This window comes from Aquila chrysaetos, chromosome 10 (genome assembly GCF_900496995.4).
Source record: "Aquila chrysaetos chrysaetos chromosome 10, bAquChr1.4, whole genome shotgun sequence".
In the NCBI taxonomy this organism is placed as follows: Eukaryota; Metazoa; Chordata; class Aves; order Accipitriformes; family Accipitridae; genus Aquila; species Aquila chrysaetos.
Window position 1 is genome coordinate 979,831 of NC_044013.1, and position 20,241 is coordinate 1,000,071.

The 20,241-nt window shown below is 48.2% G+C and overlaps 1 protein-coding gene across 25 annotated transcripts in view; it reads left to right on the forward strand.

Annotated features, from left to right (window-relative positions):
* MBNL1 (muscleblind like splicing regulator 1) overlaps nt 1–20,241 on the forward strand; it is a 113,227-nt gene that overhangs the window by 76,064 nt on the left and 16,922 nt on the right. For 22 of the 25 annotated variants that reach the window (XM_041126944.1, XM_030029337.2, XM_041126946.1 and 19 more), the window contains 3 exons: nt 6,277–6,447; nt 12,331–12,531; nt 19,558–19,815. In XM_041126944.1, the coding sequence (XP_040982878.1) occupies nt 6,277–6,447; nt 12,331–12,531; nt 19,558–19,815 (630 nt within the window). Of the gene's footprint in view, nt 1–4,522; nt 4,547–6,276; nt 6,448–12,330; nt 12,532–19,557; nt 19,816–20,241 lie in introns of those variants that run through there. The other 3 variants (XM_041126956.1, XM_041126958.1, XM_030029332.2) reach the window with 2 other exon arrangements.

Below are 20,241 nucleotides of genomic sequence, written 5' to 3' on the forward strand. Positions count from 1 at the left end.
TCCACGTCGCAGTGGTTTCCCAAATACAAAGGCAAGTGCTGTTGTCTGGCACTGAGAGCAGGCAGGGCGCATGCTGAGAAGCAGCACTACTCATTTGCACCTGTCTAGGGAAATAAATAGAAAACTCAAAGAAAACAGGCATTTTCTGTCAACAAATGAATAAAAAAAGTAAATATTTTCCTGCACACACATTTTATTAATTCATGTTTCCAACTAAAAACTCATCAGCACAATAATCTGACTAGCAGTTTTTATAAAAAAGCAGTAATCTTCAAGAAAAAATCTAGATTTCAGGGTTTGGTGTGTAGCTCAAAAAACCCCCCTGAGATTAGCAATAACCAATTTTTTAAGTTATTCAGTGGTCTGTGTGTTTGGGGGGTTATTTTTTATTTCTTAGGCAGCTGTGCAAAGGTCAAAAAGCCATATTTGATGGCTTCTGTGTAGCATCCCGGTGTCCCTGGTCATTCAGGATCACCCACCCCTGCGCCGGCTCCTCGTGCAGCATGGCAGCTCCCATTCTTCTGCAGTTGCTATCTTTGCAGCTGCTCCCTGTTTGGCTTTTTTCACTTACCCGGCTGCCGCGGTTTTGGCCAGGATGCAAACCCAGCTTCCCCGGAGCATTGGCGGGTGCCGATGCCGTCTGGCAGCGCTGGCGCAGGCAGCGGTGTGTGCCGAGTGCTTGCGAAGCCAGTGGCAAGTCTGCTAGTGCCCTCGGAGCGTGGGACCTGCCTGTGAGTGGCAGGGAGCGAGTGGCAGACGAGTACCTCTGGGCATTTTTGGGTGGAGGCGTAGTGTGTCCCCACAGCCGGGCCCAGCTGCCTGCATCGAGGCACGGGAGCGGCACCAGCTCAGCATCACACACCGGCGTGAGAAGGGCTCTCGGAGATGCTGCTAGGAGGAGGAGTGGTGCAGAAGGAAACGTGCAGGTAGATCACCTTGCAAACAAATGTCTCTTCTTGGCGCTGCCCTTGCAAGCCCTCGCCGCTTCGTGATGTTTGCACGGCGTTCAGATTAGGCACGTATTCAGAGGTGAGCCTGATCCAGCGGGCAGTGAGGGCAGACGGACGGACAGAGCCCCCGGGGCGATGCTGAGCCCGTTGCCTCCCGGCTCCATCCCTCCTTCCTCCCCGAACGGTGATGAGGAGGCAGCCGGGTCCCCCCCACGGCTCCCCCCCAGCTCAGCGCGTGCTTGCCGTGTGCTCGGCTCAGCGAACTGTAAAAACACGGGCATGGGAAGCATTGAAGAGCGAGGCAGGAGGCGTTACCGCAGAGAATGGCACCCTCGCTCCCCCTGCTCCCTTGGGGCGGCTAATGCCAGACCCAAGCCTAGAATTGTGGGGGGGTGCAGTGGGGGGCACCTCCCAGGGCCCCCCCATCGCAGTCCCCATCGCCCGCTTTCGCCGAGGCTAGACAGCTTAAAATACTGCAGACATTCACGCTGCCCTAATGTACTGACAGTCAGGCTGGCTGTTTAGTTCAGCCTGGGCTCTCTGCCTGAACGTTGTTGATACGATAGCTGGAGAAAAACATCACGTGAGAGCGGCCCGCGCGTCCTCCCGCTCCGGCATTCCTGCTGGGAGGACGCCGAGCCGCCCGTCAGCCGGGCCGAGCTCGCCCTCGTCCTCCTCGCCCCGCGGGGCCTGTCGGCGAGCAGGGCGCGCGCAAAGGCTGGCCGCAGCGCGCGGGGCCGCGTCCTGGCAGCGACGCCGCCGTCGGGAGCGCGGTCCTGATGGGTGCTGGTCGGTGACAGTGGGGCTGCTTAGCGGGGGCACGTGCAGGGAGAGCGCGGGCGCTGCCCTGCGTGGCTGGCAGGCGAGGCCGCGGCAGGGCCGCAAAGCGCGGCTCGCTCGGACCGGTGGGCCTCGGGCACCGCAGCGGGCCCGTGTCCGTGCCTGCCTCCGGCCGCACCGGCCTGGCCTCTTCTCCTCGCGGCTGCTGGCTGGGAGCCACCGCTCCGGCCGTCAGCTGCGGCATGAGCGAGAGCCGGGTTTCTCGCGGCAGGAGTCCTGGGCGCAGAAGCAACCGCGGCCTGTCGGCAATGGGGTTTTGCCCAAATATCACAGCGCCGCGTGGGTGTTTCCCCCCGCTTCGTGTCACGCTGCGCACCCCGAGTTTCCCTGCTGGCTCTGCCCGTGGCGGAGGCCTTGTCCCGCTTGTCTGGAGGGACGGGAGATCTGCGGCGGGCCTCTGCTGAAGAGCGTGCCTGAGGAGCCCCAGGAGCGCTTTTAATAATTTTTAGTCCAGCGGGATTCTGGTAAAACCCTACCAGTGTGCTGGTATGGCATTTCAGGACGCTGCCAGCATGCTCAACTTCCACTTCTCTGAATTTACTTGCTTACAGTAATCATTTTTTTGTGATTGAAAAAACAGCAAAGGGTTCAGGAAAGATTCAGAGATTAAAATCCGCCTGAAACTCTGTTGACCGAAGTTACCGGAATCTAGTGAAACACTAATTAAGAAACTACTTGCTCTCAGTGTAAAGGAGGTGAATGCAGTCCGTGTTCTCGATTGAGATTTTTGACAGTGGTTTTCAGCCTGTGTTTTCTGACTCCTGGGCGCTCTGTGCACCATTTCTAAAGGTCCATGGAATAAAAGAAAGACAAGAAACCCTGTTCCCAAACAGAGAAGTCTGCGTTTCTTATGGAAAATTTGCTAAGATCTGAAAATTAAAAAAGATTGAAGGTTAAACACTGCAGTAGGCTCCAAAACGACATGCAAACAAGAAAGGTGTAAACTTTTTGATAGTAGCTAATGATCACTAAGCGTAAGCATATTTTACCTGGGGACATGGTATATTCTTGTAGTCTTTAACTCAGAGTAAATTGTCTTCCTTAAAGATCAGCTGCTAAGCGAATAGAAATGATGGCCTTGATGGGGAAACAACGGAGGGGGCTCCTTGTTTCCGAGGAGCCAGAGGACGTTGCATTAGATCACTGGAATGGTTTCTTCTGGCCTTAAAGCATTAGAGTCTATGAAGTACGTTAAGTGGTCATGATGTCCAACACGTATTGCCAGACTTCAGATCCAGCCTGGAGAGGTGCGGAGCAGCCTAAACCCCACCACTGAAATAAGGACATTGAGTTTAATCTGCCTTTCAGAATCAGGTTTGTTAATTGCTCCTGTCTGATTCCAGCAACACGTTGTAGTTTCATGTTACTCATTTAGCAGTAATTAAGTCTGATTTTTACACTGTGCTAATGTAAGATATCATCTTCCAGGCAGCTAGTAAATGTGCAATTTTGCCCCATGTTACTTAGTGGTAGCAAGAATTAACACGGGTTTTAGTATCAAGAGAAAAATTGTCATAAATAAAGCTGTTCCAAAGTGCCTGCCTTTTACCTACCATTTCATATAATTGTGAAATGCTTGGGGGGGGGCGGGGGGTGTGTGTGCTGAAATGGTGTTGGTTTATTTGTGTTGTCAGTAAGGCATTAAAGGAGAGAACTGCGGGTCGTTTTGTCCGAAAGCATCCCCCCAGGCTGAAAGCCTGCTTTCCCCCAGCGAAGGCGCGCTGTGCGGCCGAGCCGGGTGGCAGATGTCATTCCGGCTGGCGTGCCCCAGGCTGCGCTGGCCCCTGCGCAGGTCTGGCCGCTGCTCCGGGCTGTCAGGTGCTGGCTTTGGTCCCCACGGACTCGGGTGGGTGCAGCCCTGCCGACAGCCGCCTGCCGCTCTCGCCCTGCGGTGCCGGAGGTGTCCCGGGGGCTCCCACGGGTGGAACAGCAACCAGCAGATGCACATATGCACGCGTGCATACACACACATACAAAAACATGGTTTCAATTAGTAGCACAGTGACTAAAATTCACACTCCATAAACACTGAGTCCTGTTGCCACCATCGGTTTGTCTTTCCTACTTATGAATCGTTAATGTTTGTTACTGAACTATCCTAATCCTTATTTGCAGTAGGAAACTCCATTCCCCTGTAAAAATATTTTCTCAGGCTGCCCATGTCTGTCTTATCTGTAGTATAGTTGTTGTGCTTTTAGCTTCTGTGCATTATCTGGCCCCTATCTTGATTGCTTTCCAACATTTGGAGCTGTGTTATTAGGGAGATTTTCTTGCAAGTGACTTCAGCGGTCCTTTCCGTGCGTCAGCTCTGCCGAGGACAGCCCGTAGCACCCCTCAGTCCAAGGAGCAAACGCCTGCAGAAGCCCCGTCACGGGGCTGCATAAGGGGAAGGCAAAGGCCCCACGCAAAAGGGCTTGCGGGACCCCCCCGACTCTTGCCACGAATGAGAGGGCTGACGTCTGCAGCCCCGCGGCCCAGGGCCAGCAAGGCGGCAGCGAGCGGCACGGCCGAGCGCAGGGGTTTCTGTTCGCCTGCGCCTTCCCGCTGTGACTGGCAGCAGTCGCTCAGCTCCTCTGTGTTGTCTCTGGGATTGTGTAATGGAAAACGCATTTCATTCAAGGAAACACGCTCCGGGATTATGAACGGGTGCTGGGAAAGATGAACTTTCTTTGCCGTTCATTACAGTAGTGGTGTGCATATACATGGGGCTTTCTGTAATCTTGGTGTATAGCCTAAAGATATCCACAAAACTTCAGGTATTTTTCTTTGTATCGGGTATATCTTCCTATGCAAGGACCACTCAGATGTCAGTTGAATAACTATGAAAATGAGTTTAAGAGCTTCGGACTGCCAGCAGGAGCGATGAGTTGGGGGGGGGCAGCATTTATCCCAGCCTTAAGGGGAGACAAAAATCATCATAGAAATTAGATTTCTGGCAGATCTTATAACAGGAATACATTTTAACTTTCTGAGCAAAACTGCTGTATAAGGTCAAACTATATTGAATTAATTTGTTTCCTGATAAAAACGGTTTCTTACTTAAATTAAGGTTGTCTTTTGCCTTGTCATTGTTCCTGTTTGGATTTATTTCAAAGATGAATGAGTAAAGGAAAAAAAATGTAATTTAAGGAATCTGTTTTTTTCCAGAAAAGGATTCAGTTCTCCTTTTCTTTTTTATTTTTTCGTTGTCATCCCTTTAGTGAAAGTATGGGCTCCAGTGTTACAATTTTAAAGAACAGTTAGTGTGTAAAGCTTCCATATTAAAGAATTTGCATTTTCTGAAGTCTCTTGGCATGCGAGATCACAGCTCGCATGAGAAGCCACGAGAAGAGGGGATTCCCCTCCGCAGGAGAGGGGGGTGTCTCTTCCCTGACCTCCCTGTGCCACACACCACGCCTGAGCGGCCGTGCAGCAGTGCCCTTCGCTCTGGCTGTGCCTTTCGTTTTAGAGGTTTTTACAGTGGAGCCACAGCTGGGGGGACTTGGGGCTAGTTTTCAGAAGTCACCTTCACGCCCAGCTCCCTGTAGCCCAGCTGCCCCCCTCCCAGCCGGGACCTCGCAGGTGGGGGCACCCAGAGCAAGAGACCCCACTGAGAATTCACCAAGCAGGGGTGTCTTACGTGTGAAGCTGGTTTACTTGGTAACAAGGAGGTACAGTAGGGTTTAGATATACATTGTACATCGAATTATTTTTTATTATTTCTTGATGTCAATGGTTGTCAAATTGATGAATGTCCTCTCATCCAAATAAAATCAGTGCATGAAATTTGTTGTTTACCACATCTGAATTTAATGGAAAATTTAGAAACAAGTCAATTTTCTTGTTTGGTTTACACAATTGCAACAAAAATGCATCGTATGTAAGAAGTCCTCATCAAAGATGCTGTATTCCAGGTCTAGTGAAAGCACAGAGCTGGTGCTGCTTTCCTGGTAATAAGGCTACTTTGACCACACATCTTGCTGTGCGCTCAGTGCTTCTTGTGCCCCTGCACAGCAGAAAGAGAAGCGAGCCTTGAGCATTGTCAGAGTAGCACATGAGCTTTTGTAGTCTCGCTGCTGCAGCGGGACCACGTTTCTTTTGCTGGGTTTCTGGCTCCGCAGCCGCCTGCTTCCTGGAGGCAGGTCTGTGGGCAGGGGAGAGCCGTTCCGAGTCCCCATGGGCATAGCTTTCACTGAGCAAAAATGTGCTCATAGAAGATGGGCATGCTGTACTTTCAAAATAACTGATGTTTGCTCGCCTTCAGCAACTTCTAAAAGAAACTATTTTTTAGAGTTGTACTGCAGAAATACATAATTTAGAAAAGTAAAGCAAGCAGCTGATACTAGAACTGTCAAGTTGCTCTGGTCAGTATGTGATAGCCTAGAGAAGTAGCCGAGGGTGTTCCTCCTAGGTCTGTAGCGTCTGTTGTGTTTGTTTTAGCCGATGACATAAGGAGCAAAGATAGGCCTATAGCTTCTAAGCCAATTGTGTCAATTCTCTTCTTCAGGGTCGATGTTCAAGGGAAAACTGCAAATATCTTCACCCACCACCACACTTAAAAACGCAGCTGGAGATAAATGGACGCAATAACCTGATTCAGCAGAAGAACATGGCCATGCTGGCCCAGCAGATGCAGCTTGCCAATGCCATGATGCCTGGTGCCCCGTTGCAGCCTGTGGTATGTGCGCTTTTTCGGTTCAGTCAATGAGTACAGTGACTTGTAGTAGAAGTAAGTTAGCAGGTGTGCTTACATGCCTGTAAAATCCCACAAATATCAGTAACTGGTGCAGAAATCAAATACAATGAAATGCTGGTCTGTATGTCTTTGTACTGCTTAATTCTCCCTTGTCTGCAGTAATACTGTTAATTTAATTAATTTTGTTAATCTTTTGTTAATTTAATTCATTTTTTGCAACTTCTTTCTTAAAATTAAGAAAGTAAGCGATCCGCATGGGATTTTTGTAAATAGACGTTTCCTTTGCAATTTCATGTGCTCTAGGAAATTCCTGGGTTTGAGAAGATTCCCACTGGATGTTTTCCATTCACTCAGGGGAACCTTCTCAGGACATTACTTGCTGGAATTGGACTTTGATTTTTACAGCATATTGTCAAGCAGAGCAGAAAGCTTGCCCCGAGTGATGTATGGTGCATGTCAGTCTGACCTGCTCGATCTACAGCTCAGGGTTGGCAGGAAGAAGTAGTACAGATAATCATACTTTCTACAAAAAGCCAAGGGGTGAGGGAAGGAGAATCTATCAGAAATCTCTTATCTGGTCCCAGTAAAATGTGATCATATATTACATCATATCTGTTTCTCTTATACCTTAGGAAGTAAGCGCAGTGCAGTGTTCCACAAAGTTGAACACCGTGGCTGAGATTCTGGCTCTGCAGTAATACCTCGTTTCAGCGAATGTAAAGATGATTGGCATCAACCCACCATGCACATACGCATTTGGGAGCTGAACACCCTGTGCCAGATCCCTCTCTAATGCAATCTAGAGAGGTCATTTGAGCTAACCTATGGATAAATTTGGCTGAGAACCCTTTTGATATAAATTTCTAGCTCAGACATTAGAGGGTACTGATTAATGTATGAGCAAGACTAGCGCTGATTAATGTATGAGCAAGGCTGGTATCTTCTACATAAAAATGCAAACAATGCTCCCCTGGCTGAAGCGCTCTCTTTCAATGAGTACAATGGCAGCAAAGGGAAAAATAAGTTGAAAAATATATATGAAATCAATATATCTGCATTTGCATTTCTCTGTTCTTTCATTCCTTTCTTGCTGGCAAAGGTAGAATTTAGGGAGTTTCATTTACCTCTAGATACCCTCTGTTAGGAAACCTATATTCACTCTTTTAGATGAGTTCTTCAACTTTTATTTCCAAAGACATAGTGACAATTAATGCCCCTCAAAATATAGCTAAATCCTCAGGAAAAATCATCTCAGCAGAAAGGACTCTCATACTTATGCCAAATGGTTATTTGGCCCCACGTTTTGTGGGTCTACAGAATACCAGTAAATATTTTGTAGCTTCTTATTTGATTCAGTTAATGTAACTCTTTCACAGAGCTTTATGCCTCGGCTGTTTCAAGAAAGAGTGTATGTGGGGGAGAAAAGCAGAAGGTGTTGTGGTACAATTGTCACAGCAAATTGACTTTAGTACCTGTTAGCACAGCATGAGAAGATATCACATTTTGTTTTCTCTCTTTTGATTGGCTTTTCTTTAAATAAAATTGTCTGTGTCACCTAGGCAAGGAGATGAGCTGAGGCAGCGTCAGCGCACAGACAGCAAATGCTGTGGCACCGCAGTGCTTCAGGGGATGCCCTGACGCTGCACTGTGCAGCCTGCTCCTTACTCCCGTCTTGCAGGAGAAATGGGGCTGCCTGTAGGCTGGTGCCCGCTGCTGATGGCTTTCAGATCAGAAACAAAATTAAGTGTCTGTACAGCCAGGCAGCTCAAAAGCAGGCTGTGCTTTACGTGCTTTAACTCCAGAACAACCTCCAAATGATTTTTCAATTTCAGCAGCTCAAAACAGACGTGTGCACATGCCGCAATTTTATTTTTATTTCCTGATTTGAGTACAGTGATACAGCATTAGTGCCAGCAAATTCGTATTTGGGACTATGAGAAAGCTTAAGTCAAAATGCAGCCTACAGTAAGAACCGTTGCTTAAAATATTTTTTCTCTGTTAACCTGTTTGTTTGTTTGTTTCATGAACTGTAACCAAATACGGCTGTGTCTGGTTTATACAAAGCAGTGTGTAGGCACGTACCAACGTTTGGGTAAACGTGGAAAAAAAATACTAATGCAGTCCTTTGGAATAACATTCCTTTTTAATATAAAGAGAGACTAGTGTGAGGATTAAACCAAGTTTAAATTCTCCTTTATGCTACATTCACACTGTCCCTAATGAGCAAAATTTAAGTCAGTGTATTTTGAAGTACAGCACAAACCTTCTACCCATGCCTAGGTAATTTCTGTGTACATCACTTGAGTTCAAACATTACAGACTGTGTATTTTCAGAATTCAGTCTCATTCAATATGAGGATTCATAGCAAGGCGCATTGGCTGTCTCAGCAATAGTGTTTCCAAATGGATGTCATGCTACTAATTTGGCCTTAAAATTACTTTATTTTTTAGCACAGTTGAAACAGAAGTTACTTCAGGGTGTTCTAACAAGTGATTTATATCATCCCATCTAATGATGCTTCAGGCAGGTTTTTTTTGTTCTACAAAAATCTGTACCCTATACTTTAATAAAAGTAAGTGAACTAACAATGAGAGACTCTAATTTTGTGAGCAAAGCAGTAGGATCCTTTCACTCATATTTCTATTTGATAAATGTTTTAATTATTGTAGTTGCAAGTAATGTCTGTGGACTTTTCCCATCTTTCCTTTTTAGTTCACTCTTTTATCTGTCTTTAGCTGGCACTTGAGGGAGGGGATTTCAGATGGTGAGTGGGGATTGCGTGTCCTGCTGACTGCAAGCGCTGAGATCCTGAGGAAGAGCTCTGCCTGCTCGGATCGGTTCTGCCCTCCTTGCTTGTAAACCGGTTTAGGGGGAGTCGGACTCAGCTAGACTATGGCTTTGGTCCTAGCGCATCAGTTGGTACTAGCGCATCAGTTTGGTACAAGCACATCAGTGGGTGATGCTGTGCTGCTTCACAATAGCAATGTCAGACCCTGGATTTGCCTTTTCCAGCGTGGAAGAGTGTGAAAAATGCTAAATAGAAGCAGGAAGATGCAGATGTGAGACCAGAAGAGCGGAGATGGACCGTGAAGGCGGCTGGAGATTCTGGGGCCGTTCCTTGCCTCCAGAGGCACGTGGGGCAGACCTGAACCACGGGGCTGGTAGTCAGGCATGAGCTTCTGCAGAGTGCCGGCGCTCCAGAGGCGATCCGCTGCAATTCACGTTTGTAATTCATGAGCGGCTGTAGGTTGTCAGTGTTTCTCTCTGTGTATGTGGTACACTCCTGGGCTTTCCTTGGCACGGTAGGTGCTCAGTAGGTGACTGTTAAAGATGCGTTAAATGAGTCCAGCTCCTTCCCTGCGGGCAGCTGGTCCTTCAGGGCTGGCGAGCTGGAGCGCTGGCAGAAAGCCGTCTGTCTGTCTGTCTGTCTGTCTGGGGAGGAGCTGTGGCTCGGCTCCCCTGCACTGCAGAGGCCAATTTCCAAAGGTGCCCCTGCATCTCCTTCCTAATCGATAGACCCTGCTAGCGAGCAGTGCCTCTGACAGGCAGACCCGTGGAGATCAGACCTGCTGGTGAGGTTCACGCTGGTTGTGCACAGGCATTTTTAGAGCAGAATTATTCAGTAGAGATGATGTGGATTATGGGGCATCTGGCAGCACAGAGCTGCATCCAAGGCTGTGTCCTCCTTCACCTCTGTTCTCTCTGCTGATCTACAGGAGCTGCTTTTTTCTTTTTTTAGCTGTTTTGCACAATGCACAGCATAGTAGCGCCCAAACTGCAAGGCCAGTAAGTAGTTGCATGGTTTGGTCACAGTGATAGAGAAATACTACCTCTGCTTCTGGAGATGGGGAAGTGAAAGCTCGCTGGAAAACAAGTGAACAGTAAACAGCAGAGATCAGCCCAGCAGCTCGGACTGACCTGGAGCTCCCCCCGTGTCTCTCCTCTCCTGCCTGGCGTCGAGGTCCCAGTTCTGACCAGTTTGCAGTTACAGGCAGGGCCGTGCTCGGGGTGACCCTCACGGCAGAGTCCCGCTCCTCCCCGAGCCTTGGGTCAGTGCTGGGGTGGCTGGGACGGTCCCTGGGAGATCCAGTTTGTGCCGCGTGTCCTCTGAGGCCACTGTATCGCCAGAAAGTTTTTCTGGGTGCAGGAGTGTTTGGGTGGCTTTGTGCCCTGGCAGACTCCTGCTACCAAGAAGTGGTTGTGTGCTGCCCAGGTTTTACCACTTCATGGTCTCTTTCTGCCGGCAACAGCAGTCTGGGCTAATACGACTGTGGGACAGGTTTTTATCTCCTAATTTACATGTGTACAGCACATTGCAAAATACCTGCGAGTTTCAGAATAATATGAAGTGGCTCTGATAAAATATGCTGTTATTTTGCAGTGGTCTAAAGGCCACCGGATATTTATATTAGTATAAAATGATCTCAGCAGAAAATAGATGAGGTAGTCTTTTATTTACTGTGCAGTGGGTATATTGGGCTGAAATCAAACATTGTTATCTCTTAAGTTACACACTAACAGACTGGTTCGTAGTTTTATTTTTAATGTTCATAATTACATAGCTGATAACAGTAATTAAAAGTGCAGTTAATTAATAGTGTATTTAAGAGTAATACTTTATTTCCTGTAAAATTTGCCTGTTTGTTTTTCCTTCACATGGATGAAGAACCATTAATGAAGAGACATTAAAGAAATTATTCCCATTTATGCAACTTTCAGTCTTTTTTCTTCAGTAATCTCTGCATGTGTTTTTGTCCAGTGTTTCAAATGGACTTGTTCCTTGCTTCCAAACGGTTCAGTCATTTCCTCAGGAATACAAAAACATGTGGTGTTATATGCTGTCTGGCTTAAACAGATATGAAACAGAGAAAAAGAGTTGCATTAACCCTGTGGTTGTTTTTCCCTCTAAGAATTAGTTTGGAAGAAAAGTCTAAATGCCTTGAGTAACTACTTTATTTAGGTACTAAAGATAAACACTCCAGACTAGATTTTATTTGGCAATTACACTGGTAGCGCGGTGCCTTTGCATTATGTGGGGCAGAAGAGTTGTTTAATCTTTACTGCAGTGTAACAGCTCCGCATTTGGTCTTACAGCATTATTTGGTCTTCTACATCCAATTATCTTCACAACATGTGAGAGCCTGCAAGGGCAGCTGACTCTTTTTTTATCAAGCAAACAAACAAAACCCCCAGTATCTGCATGTTCTCTCTCTCTTTCTCTGGCTTAATGTTTTAGGCTAAATAAAGCGTATCCTTGATGCACTGTATTTCTTTCTGAATATCTGTGTGGACAGCCTGTTTAATTTTGTAAAAATAAATGATTATGGTTGTCTGGTCTCGTTCCTGTATTAAACCTATGAAATTTCTGAACCAGTGCTGGCTGTCATCAGGGACAGAAATGTATTTATCTGTGTCTGAAGTTGAGTGTGGTGTGTCAGAGCTTTCGCGCAGATGCCTTTTCCCCCAAGAGTGGATGTTTGTACATGTTTTGGATGTGTCCCTCCAAGAGCCTCAGACTTTCTCCTGCGGCCGTGAGGAGTGCTCGTGTATAATGGCATTGCTCAAGTGTAGATCAAATGGGAGTTTGCTCCAAGAGCTGCCATGTGCTGTAATCGCACAGGGGAAGCCTGAGCGGGAGAACTGGCAGAGGCTGGCAGGGGATGCCTGCCCTCGTGGACTCGCTTGGGTGCGACATTTGCACGGGTGTTCTTCATGTTCTACAAACACGACAAATGCTTCTTTCCCATTAGTAACAGAAATTCACTGCCATTGTTCTCAAGATGATAGCCAAAACCTCACTATGCTGATGGCATGGCAAGTATAAATATTTTAAGTGTCTTTCTTCTTCTTTTCTCTGATTGCAGCCGATGTTTTCCGTTGCACCGAGCTTAGCCACCAACGCATCAGCCGCCTTCAATCCCTACCTGGGGCCCGTCTCCCCAGGCCTGGTCCCAGCAGAGATCCTGCCCACCGCCCCGATGCTGGTGACAGGGAACCCCGGTGTCCCGGTTCCTGCCGCTGCCGCCGCTGCTGCCCAAAAGCTAATGAGGACAGACAGGCTGGAGGTAGGAGCTGATATGTGTAACTTAGGCTCACAAGTTGTATCATTTATTATGTCTCCTAGATATAAAATATTTTTCTTGTGAAAGAAAATAATGCAGGTTTCACTTCAGCTGATAATGTCGTATCTTCATGATGGGTAAGGACGGGGAGTTACTGAGTGATCATACAGTAAGTTAATGCCTGTGGTTCTGCTTCTGACCCTCCGTTGCACAAAGAAATGGAGATATTGAGCCCTTTTAGGAGTGCCGATGGCAGCAGCAAGAGAGCCTCGAAACTGTGTTAGTGTGTGCCCAGAAGGTGTTAATGGGGGGGGTGCACGGCCATGGAGCACCAGGGGTGGGTGTAAGGGCAGAGCTTCAGCTGTCTCGGTAAAAGATGACTTTCAGCCTCTCTTACTTTTGCTCTGGACAGATGGTGCTGGCGCTCCCCCGCCGGCCTCCCGCACGCGGCTTATCATCCTTGCTACAAACCTGACAAGTGTTAATGCTCTCTCGCTGGTGCTCTCCTTGCCCTGAATATTTCTTATCTGAAAGGCCCGACGGTGTTTTCACCACCTTATCGGCACTGCGGCAGCATGGGTGGTGAGCCAGCAGCCTGCCGCCGGCTGCCACATGCTTGGGGCGTGCCAGCGAGCGCAGCCCTGGTCAGGTCTGGTGGTTAAAAAGCACCGATGGGAGAGGTTGAGCAGGCGGGGTGGTCCGTTGTCACCCCGTTTGTCTGTCGGACACGGCAGTGTGTTAGGGAACGCACCGCTTTGCGAGGGGTCGGCTCTCCCTGTAGCACGGGTGCTGGTGTTCTCCCTCTCCAGTGCCGTGCAGCAGCCGGCGGCAGCTTTGGTCGGCGGTGGAGAGAGCCGAGCTGTGACCTGTCCCTGCAGCTCCAGCCCTCCTGCTCTGCCCTCAGCCCATTCCCCGTGCTCAGCAGTAGCGTTCCTGTAACGTCAGTGCAGTGGCAGGTCTCAGAGATCCTGGTACCGCGACATCTCCTCTGCGTGGGGAGGGTGTGGAGGCTTGGGGCTGCGGGGGGTGGATGGGTTGTTTTGCTCTTGGATGTGGTCCCTGAATTCAGGGGGCATGATGGGAGGAGCGAGAAGGAGGTCTATTTTAAAATGCTGCCAGTTGTAATTGTAATGCTTTTCTTTCTGCCCATGCATCTGCGTTAACAGGGATTAATTATCCTTACAAGGAGAATTAATTCCTTTTTCTTAGTTGCGTCTCTGACTGACAAGCTGCTGCTCAGAAGGCTGCGAGCTGGGAGGATTGTGGAGGGTCATCTGGCAGCTAGTGTTTCCCGCTGCTGCTGTCACTATTCTGAGAGCTCACGTCACCACAGGTTCCCCTTCTGCGGGATCACATCACTTCCCTTTTTAGAGATGTTTTCTCCGAGGAAAGCGTTCCCCAAAGCATGATCAGGTTACAGGAGATGCAGCCACACCGAGCTGAGCGCTGGCGCATGGGTGGCTGTTTGGAATCACCAAGGGATGTTTTTCCTTTGAGGACTCTGTTTTATGATGGATTAAAACCAAACCCAGAGGAGGATTAAAACCAAAATGCAATTAGATAAACTCATAAATAAATCACACTAGATTTGGAAATCAGTACCGAGAGGAGGATGCCGATGGCGGGGAGCCCTTTGGGTCACAGCACCAAGGTCAGCTGCTGTGTTTGATTGTGCTTCCACCCATGTAGAGGCTATGGCGCTGGTTGCTGGTGTTGAGGACGTGTGGGCTCAAAAGCTTTCTGTTCATAAGGAGGAGCAGAACGTACCCAAAATCCCTGAGCACGAGCTCTGCCGATGGCCCAGGAAGCACGTATGTCTGTGGGAGCCTGAGAGGGGCTGTGCAGGGACACCTCTTCGTGTGGTGCCTCTGGGGCAGAGCTTGTGCTGGCCAGCAGACTGTGACCAAAGCACACAGGGAGCTAATGAAATTTGGGACTTCAGCATGCAGGATTTGGTCCTCCGGATGCTTGCATTCTCTTTATATCGCTATTTAGAGAAGTGATACACTGCTGAGCCAAACTCCTCTGCACAAGAGGGAGTTGTGAGAGTGTTACTCTCGCAAAACACCCAGGGGCACAGTCTGCAGTAAAAACCATTTTTATCAATTAGGAAAAGCCAGCAAAAACATCTGAAATCAGCAGAACTTTAAAAAAAGGGTGAGTGGTTTTGCTTTGAACTTGCATGGAAAGGAAGCTGATGGCCAGGTTGGAAACACCTGAAAGTAAGTGCTGAGACTTAGAGGAGTGCCTCTTTTGTCACCTTTTCTGGTGAAATGGTGCTGTGCCGGGATTCCTCTGGAAGCAGACTTTGTTTGCCGCAGGAAACGCTGGTGGTGCGGGAGCCGGCCGGGTCCCTGCGCGCTGGCCGAGCTGACGCGGGACAGCACCCCGCGCCGGCGAGAGCCCCCGGCAGCGCCAGCCCTCCCGTGGGCTCAGCTCACAGCCAGAACGCGGTCGAGCAGGGCACTTACTTCTCAGTCGTATTCCCCAGTTGACTAACGTCCCAGCTCATCGGCACCCAGCAGCCTTCTCTGCTGTAATTGCTTTTATCTCAGTGGGCTCTGCTCTTGGGAGATGTCCTTGTCCTTGGAGGCGGGCTGTTCCAGCCCTGCCTTCCTAATAGGGCCCTTCCCTTGGCTCTGCTCTAACCATTGCACCATGTAGATCACTTGAAAGAAATCCAGCTGCTTCTATCCTTTAAGCTGTTTAAGTTTTGCTTTTTATTTTGACTGGGATCAAGAGCACATCCAGGTTGACCCACTGACTCTGCAATTACACTCGGGGCTGCTGTCTTACAAAATTAGTATCTGTTGCGGGGAGATGCTGTCTTTTCCTCCTCCTTTTTTCCCTTCAGCAAATGCAGTTTAAATAGTGAAATATGTAAGGGAGAAGATAAATTGCTAGTGCTTTCCAGTGTATTGGTTGTTTAACCTGGAGTATCTAAATTTAGTATAGAAATTCCAAATAAGCACATCATTTTTATGAACAGCAAAATATTTTAATGTACTTTATAGATTACAGAAATGTAGAACTGATTTGAAAGATTTTGCATGGTCTGGTCGTTACCTCTCAGAGAAGACAGCGTGTGTCTACCTGCTCTTTAAGTGAGCTTATTGCTGTCGGTGTTGTCATTTGTTATGACATGATAACAGAGCTTTATAAGGCTTAGCTTGCTCTCCCTTGGAATGAACTGTCCTTGAGAATAACTACTATGATGTTAGCATCTAATCTTGGAATATGATTTGTTCTGCTTAGAATTTTGAATACTTATTTTCAAGACTGATGTACTCTGGCATTAATTACGTTAGCACACGTGTTCTGGGATACTGAATCAGACTGTCCACAACTAAAAGCTCTCGTTACATATACCTGGGATTTTAAGGAAAGCGGGCAGACAATGCAAGTCTGTCAGGCAGTGTGCCTGATCTCCTGAATTAATATGAATATTCATGAGATAAGGTCAGTGACTGTTACTAGCAGTAGGATTGATTTCATACGTATTTGGACCGTGTCGCCTGTACAGATAGCATGCAGATGTTTGGGTGTCCAGTGTGTTCAGCCACTCCTGTAAGGAATCTGGATCTCAGCATGGAAATTTCATGGGTTGAGGCTTTTCCTACAGCTTTCCTCATGCTCCTCTCCTGCCAGAAATACCTTGAATGGAAGTGTGGCTCTTCCAGTGAACTAGAAGAGAAGCAAGGAGGACAGGGAAGTGAGAGAGAAAGGAATTGCCTAACTGTTTTATTTAAAATGCATGTGCTTCAGTTTGAATGCCATCATTTTCTATTAGAAGTATTTGAGAGTCAAGAATGACCACAAACAAGCTGCTGTTTCCTGCTTGTTTCATATATACCATTTTTTGCCAGAAAGCAGCAGCTTAGAAGTCCTTGGAGATTTTCAGATCTTGGGTAATCAGGAAATCCGACCTAGTGGTGCTGTTTGTTTAAACGTTCAGAATGCACTAGATAACAGTATGCCCATTTTGATAAATTCTCTTCAGTGCAGAGAAGGAGACAGGAGGTGTGACTTGCTCATGGGAGGGCAGGGATCTCAGCTCTGCTGCCCATCTCCCTCCAGCCAAACCTCTGCCCAGCTTTTGGGTGAGCAGCATGGGACCTCTGCTGTAGCTGAGGTGATGCGGCAGTTGTCTCCCCACCAGGGTGGGCAACTTGAATCCCAGCAGGGTGATCAAAATAAACTCAGCTCAGCCCAAAGTTAGAACAAGTTAAGTGAATTACAAGGAATTAGTAATATTGCAGCACTAACTCAGAATTTTTGCAGAAAGGCTAGAGACATACAGGTGCCTCTTTTATTTATGTTTCTTAAAATACTGAGTTGAAAATTATGATACTAATTACAGGGCTATTAATAAATAACTAAATCAAAGCTCTTCAGATCTGAAAGACCAGACAATGTATCATGCTTCTGTGCCTCTCTTTACTCAAGCAGATGAATGATACATTGCTGAGTGCCCGTGGCAAAAAAACCACCATTTTCAATGCTTGCTTTTAAATAAGCAAGAATTTGAAACATTCTTGGTTACCATCACAGTGGTTGAAAAGCCATTGCTGGTCACACTGATTAAGAGGACTAGCAGTATTATGGTTTGTGTCTGACTGCTGTAAACCATCGTTCAGAGATCTGTTAAGGAGCCCTGAGAGGGAGCCATTCATTGCCTTATCTCAGCTACTGCATGACAGCTCTGTGAAAATTTGCTCCGGACATGCCAAAGATTATCCCCCTAACTATTTCAGTTTTCTGTTCGTCCTTCTTTGGTTTTTAACTGTGATAAAATTAGCTTATCTATGGATGCATTTTCTTCTCTCTCTGTGTATATAGATACTGTTATATATATACACTTATATATGAGTTTGTATATACCACCTTTGTGTTAATAATGGAGTAGTTCTTGCTTATATGTGGAGTGGTTTTGAGACCTCGGTTTTGTGGATCAGCAATACAAGACAAAGAGTGAAGACAGTCAAATGACATTAGTTGCATCCTTTTCTTTATCTTCAGAGGAAAAGACTTCAGTTTACTCCTAGACTGCAAACAAATAATCAAAGGAAATTACCCATTTTTGTCTGTTTGGGAGGCCTGTGTTTGGGTAGAAGACGCTACCTGGTTCATGACCCAGAAAGTACTCCTAGATGAAAGAGAGCAAGCCGTAACGCAGGCGGTGGGGCTGACCAACCCAGCACAGCTCTCTTGGAGAAGCAGTGACGTGCCAGCTCCCTTTGGTGTATGCTTGAGAGTGAGCGGGGAGAGGGACCAGGGGTCTCATGTAAGCAGGGATGGTGCTAGCTCGGAACATAAACCAGAAGACAACTTGTGTTTTTTGATGGCTTAAACAGGTGCCACCTCCTTCCCCGGTCGCTCCCTGTGTTGTGCTAGCTGGCAGAGTGGTCCGTGTCACTGCATGGGGACTAGACCAGGGAAGGGATCTGGCTGCAGAATTATCTGGAAGGCAAGTGGTTATTTTCCAGCTGCGGAATTTTCCCAATCTGTTTCATGTCTGCTGCAGAAACAGTTCTGCAAGCACCAAGCTGCGAGCAGTAGGGTCACGGGGATGAACGAGAGCAGTGGAGGTACCTGAACTGACTCATTTGGCTCTGCTGCAAATATACATCCAGAGTCTTTGTCACCACATGGAAAAAGACTATAAATAGGGTCATGCTGGAATGACCCTGGACAAACGGGTGTTTCCTGTGAAACAGGGTTCACAAATGGTATAGCTCTTGTCCTTCGGGGATGTCATTTCATAAGTCTTAGATGATGGGCAGCTGGTACTTGAAGCAGCACAGGGGTTAAAAGGCAGCTAGAGCACTAGCATGGATGGAAACCAAATAACAACCAAATTTGGTTTGTTGCAGGGATCAGAGCCAAGGTCCTTGAGGAAATACTGATGATCCAAGCTCATGGGCACCCACCTTTAAAAGGAAATTCCATCTACTAAAGTGGTTTTATTTTTATACAAGCTTGGTTCCTTTTGTCCCTTTCTGTTTCCTATAGCCTGTGGAAAACTAAAATGACAAACGCATTTTTGTTTGCGGTTTGCGAAGAGCTGACCGTGAAAAGAACACACGTCATTTTTTTAAATACAGGGTTTGCAAGGTGTGTGAAGAGGGAGCCGATGTTTGTCGTACTGGTGATGAAGTTAGTGTCTGCACCGCCGGTGGGGGCTGGAGGTCCGGGAGGGGTCTGTGCCGGCTCGGGCCCGGGCTGGAGCCCGCGTACCAGCAGCGAGGATGCTGCAGGGGGATGCCCTCCAGGCAGGCGGGTTTCTTCGTGCAATTTCTGATTCCTTCAGCTTCGTTTGGCTGCTGTCGCGCGGCAGCGGCGTGACAGCAGGACCAACGACCGCTCTGGCTGCAGCCTCCGCTCTTTCCCAACACGTCCCACCTTCTGCTGATCCGCAGGGCGATGCCGGGCAGCCCAGGAGAGGCAGCTACCACCACTGCGGGTTTTGGGTTGCCCTCTCGTGGCAGTCACCCGGATCGTGGGAGCCGGCGCGGTGCTGCACGCCCCACGGGTGCCGCTCGCTCCCTGGCATGGCCGTGGAGCGCCTGTCTGGTGGGGCTGCGCGGGGGCACCTCCGGCCGGTCACCTTAATTAATGCATCGAGTGTTGCTAACTCGGGCACAGGCAGATTACAGCGGAGTACGACCACGTCCAAGCAGCACGGTGCTCGGCGTGATCTCTGAGAGCTAGCCACAGCACGTTTCTTCAGAAAACAGAAAAAGTCCTGTGGGCAGCTAAGCGGGAGCCAAAATAAAACCTGCTGTGTGCTTGGCTCTTGATCCTGGGGGGGGGTTGATGCTCTTTGACATCAGGAGCGGCCATAGCGAAGCCAGGTCCCTGCTGCCAGGGAGCCGAGCCCACCGTCCCAGCGCCGCTGTGCTCCACCTGGGGCCGGGCACCCGTCCTCGCGGCGCTCTCGCAGACATTCGGAAATCCCCGCTGCGCTCCGAGCCGTGCCCGCAGCACCCGTCACCCAAATTAAGCGACTTTCTTTTCCTGGTGTCGCAGGTATGTCGAGAGTACCAGCGTGGCAACTGCAACAGGGGAGAGAATGACTGCCGGTTCGCTCACCCCGCCGACAGCGCGATGATCGACACCAACGACAACACAGTCACCGTCTGCATGGATTACATCAAAGGGAGATGCTCACGGGAAAAGTGCAAATATTTTCACCCTCCCGCACACCTGCAAGCCAAGATCAAGGCTGCCCAGTACCAGGTTAACCAAGCTGCAGCTGCCCAGGCAGCAGCGACTGCAGCTGCCATGGTGAGTTTGGAAAACACCTCTGGAATAGAAGTATGTTGACGAGAGACGATAATTGATGTGTTAGCTGTTCTTGCTGGAGGGGGGTGCGTGTGCGTGTGCTCGGGGATCCCAGTCACTACACGGTGCAATGAGCTTTCTCAGCATGTGGTGCCAGATCTGCTCTGAAGTAGTTTCAGACTGTTGAGGTGTTTCACTAATTTTGCCTGCTGACGTACAGAGTATCTATATGTACATATATGTCTGCATACATGTGTGCGTGTCTGTACGTGTGTGTGCATATATGTATATATAGTTTATTGTATGTTTGTATGTGGGTAGATGTGTATCTATCTAGTTGCACAGATAGATAAACCCGTATTTCAGTTACCGTAAGTCCGTACTTGTAGAGACTTAGTTCGAAGTCGATCCGACTGTGTTAATGCTATC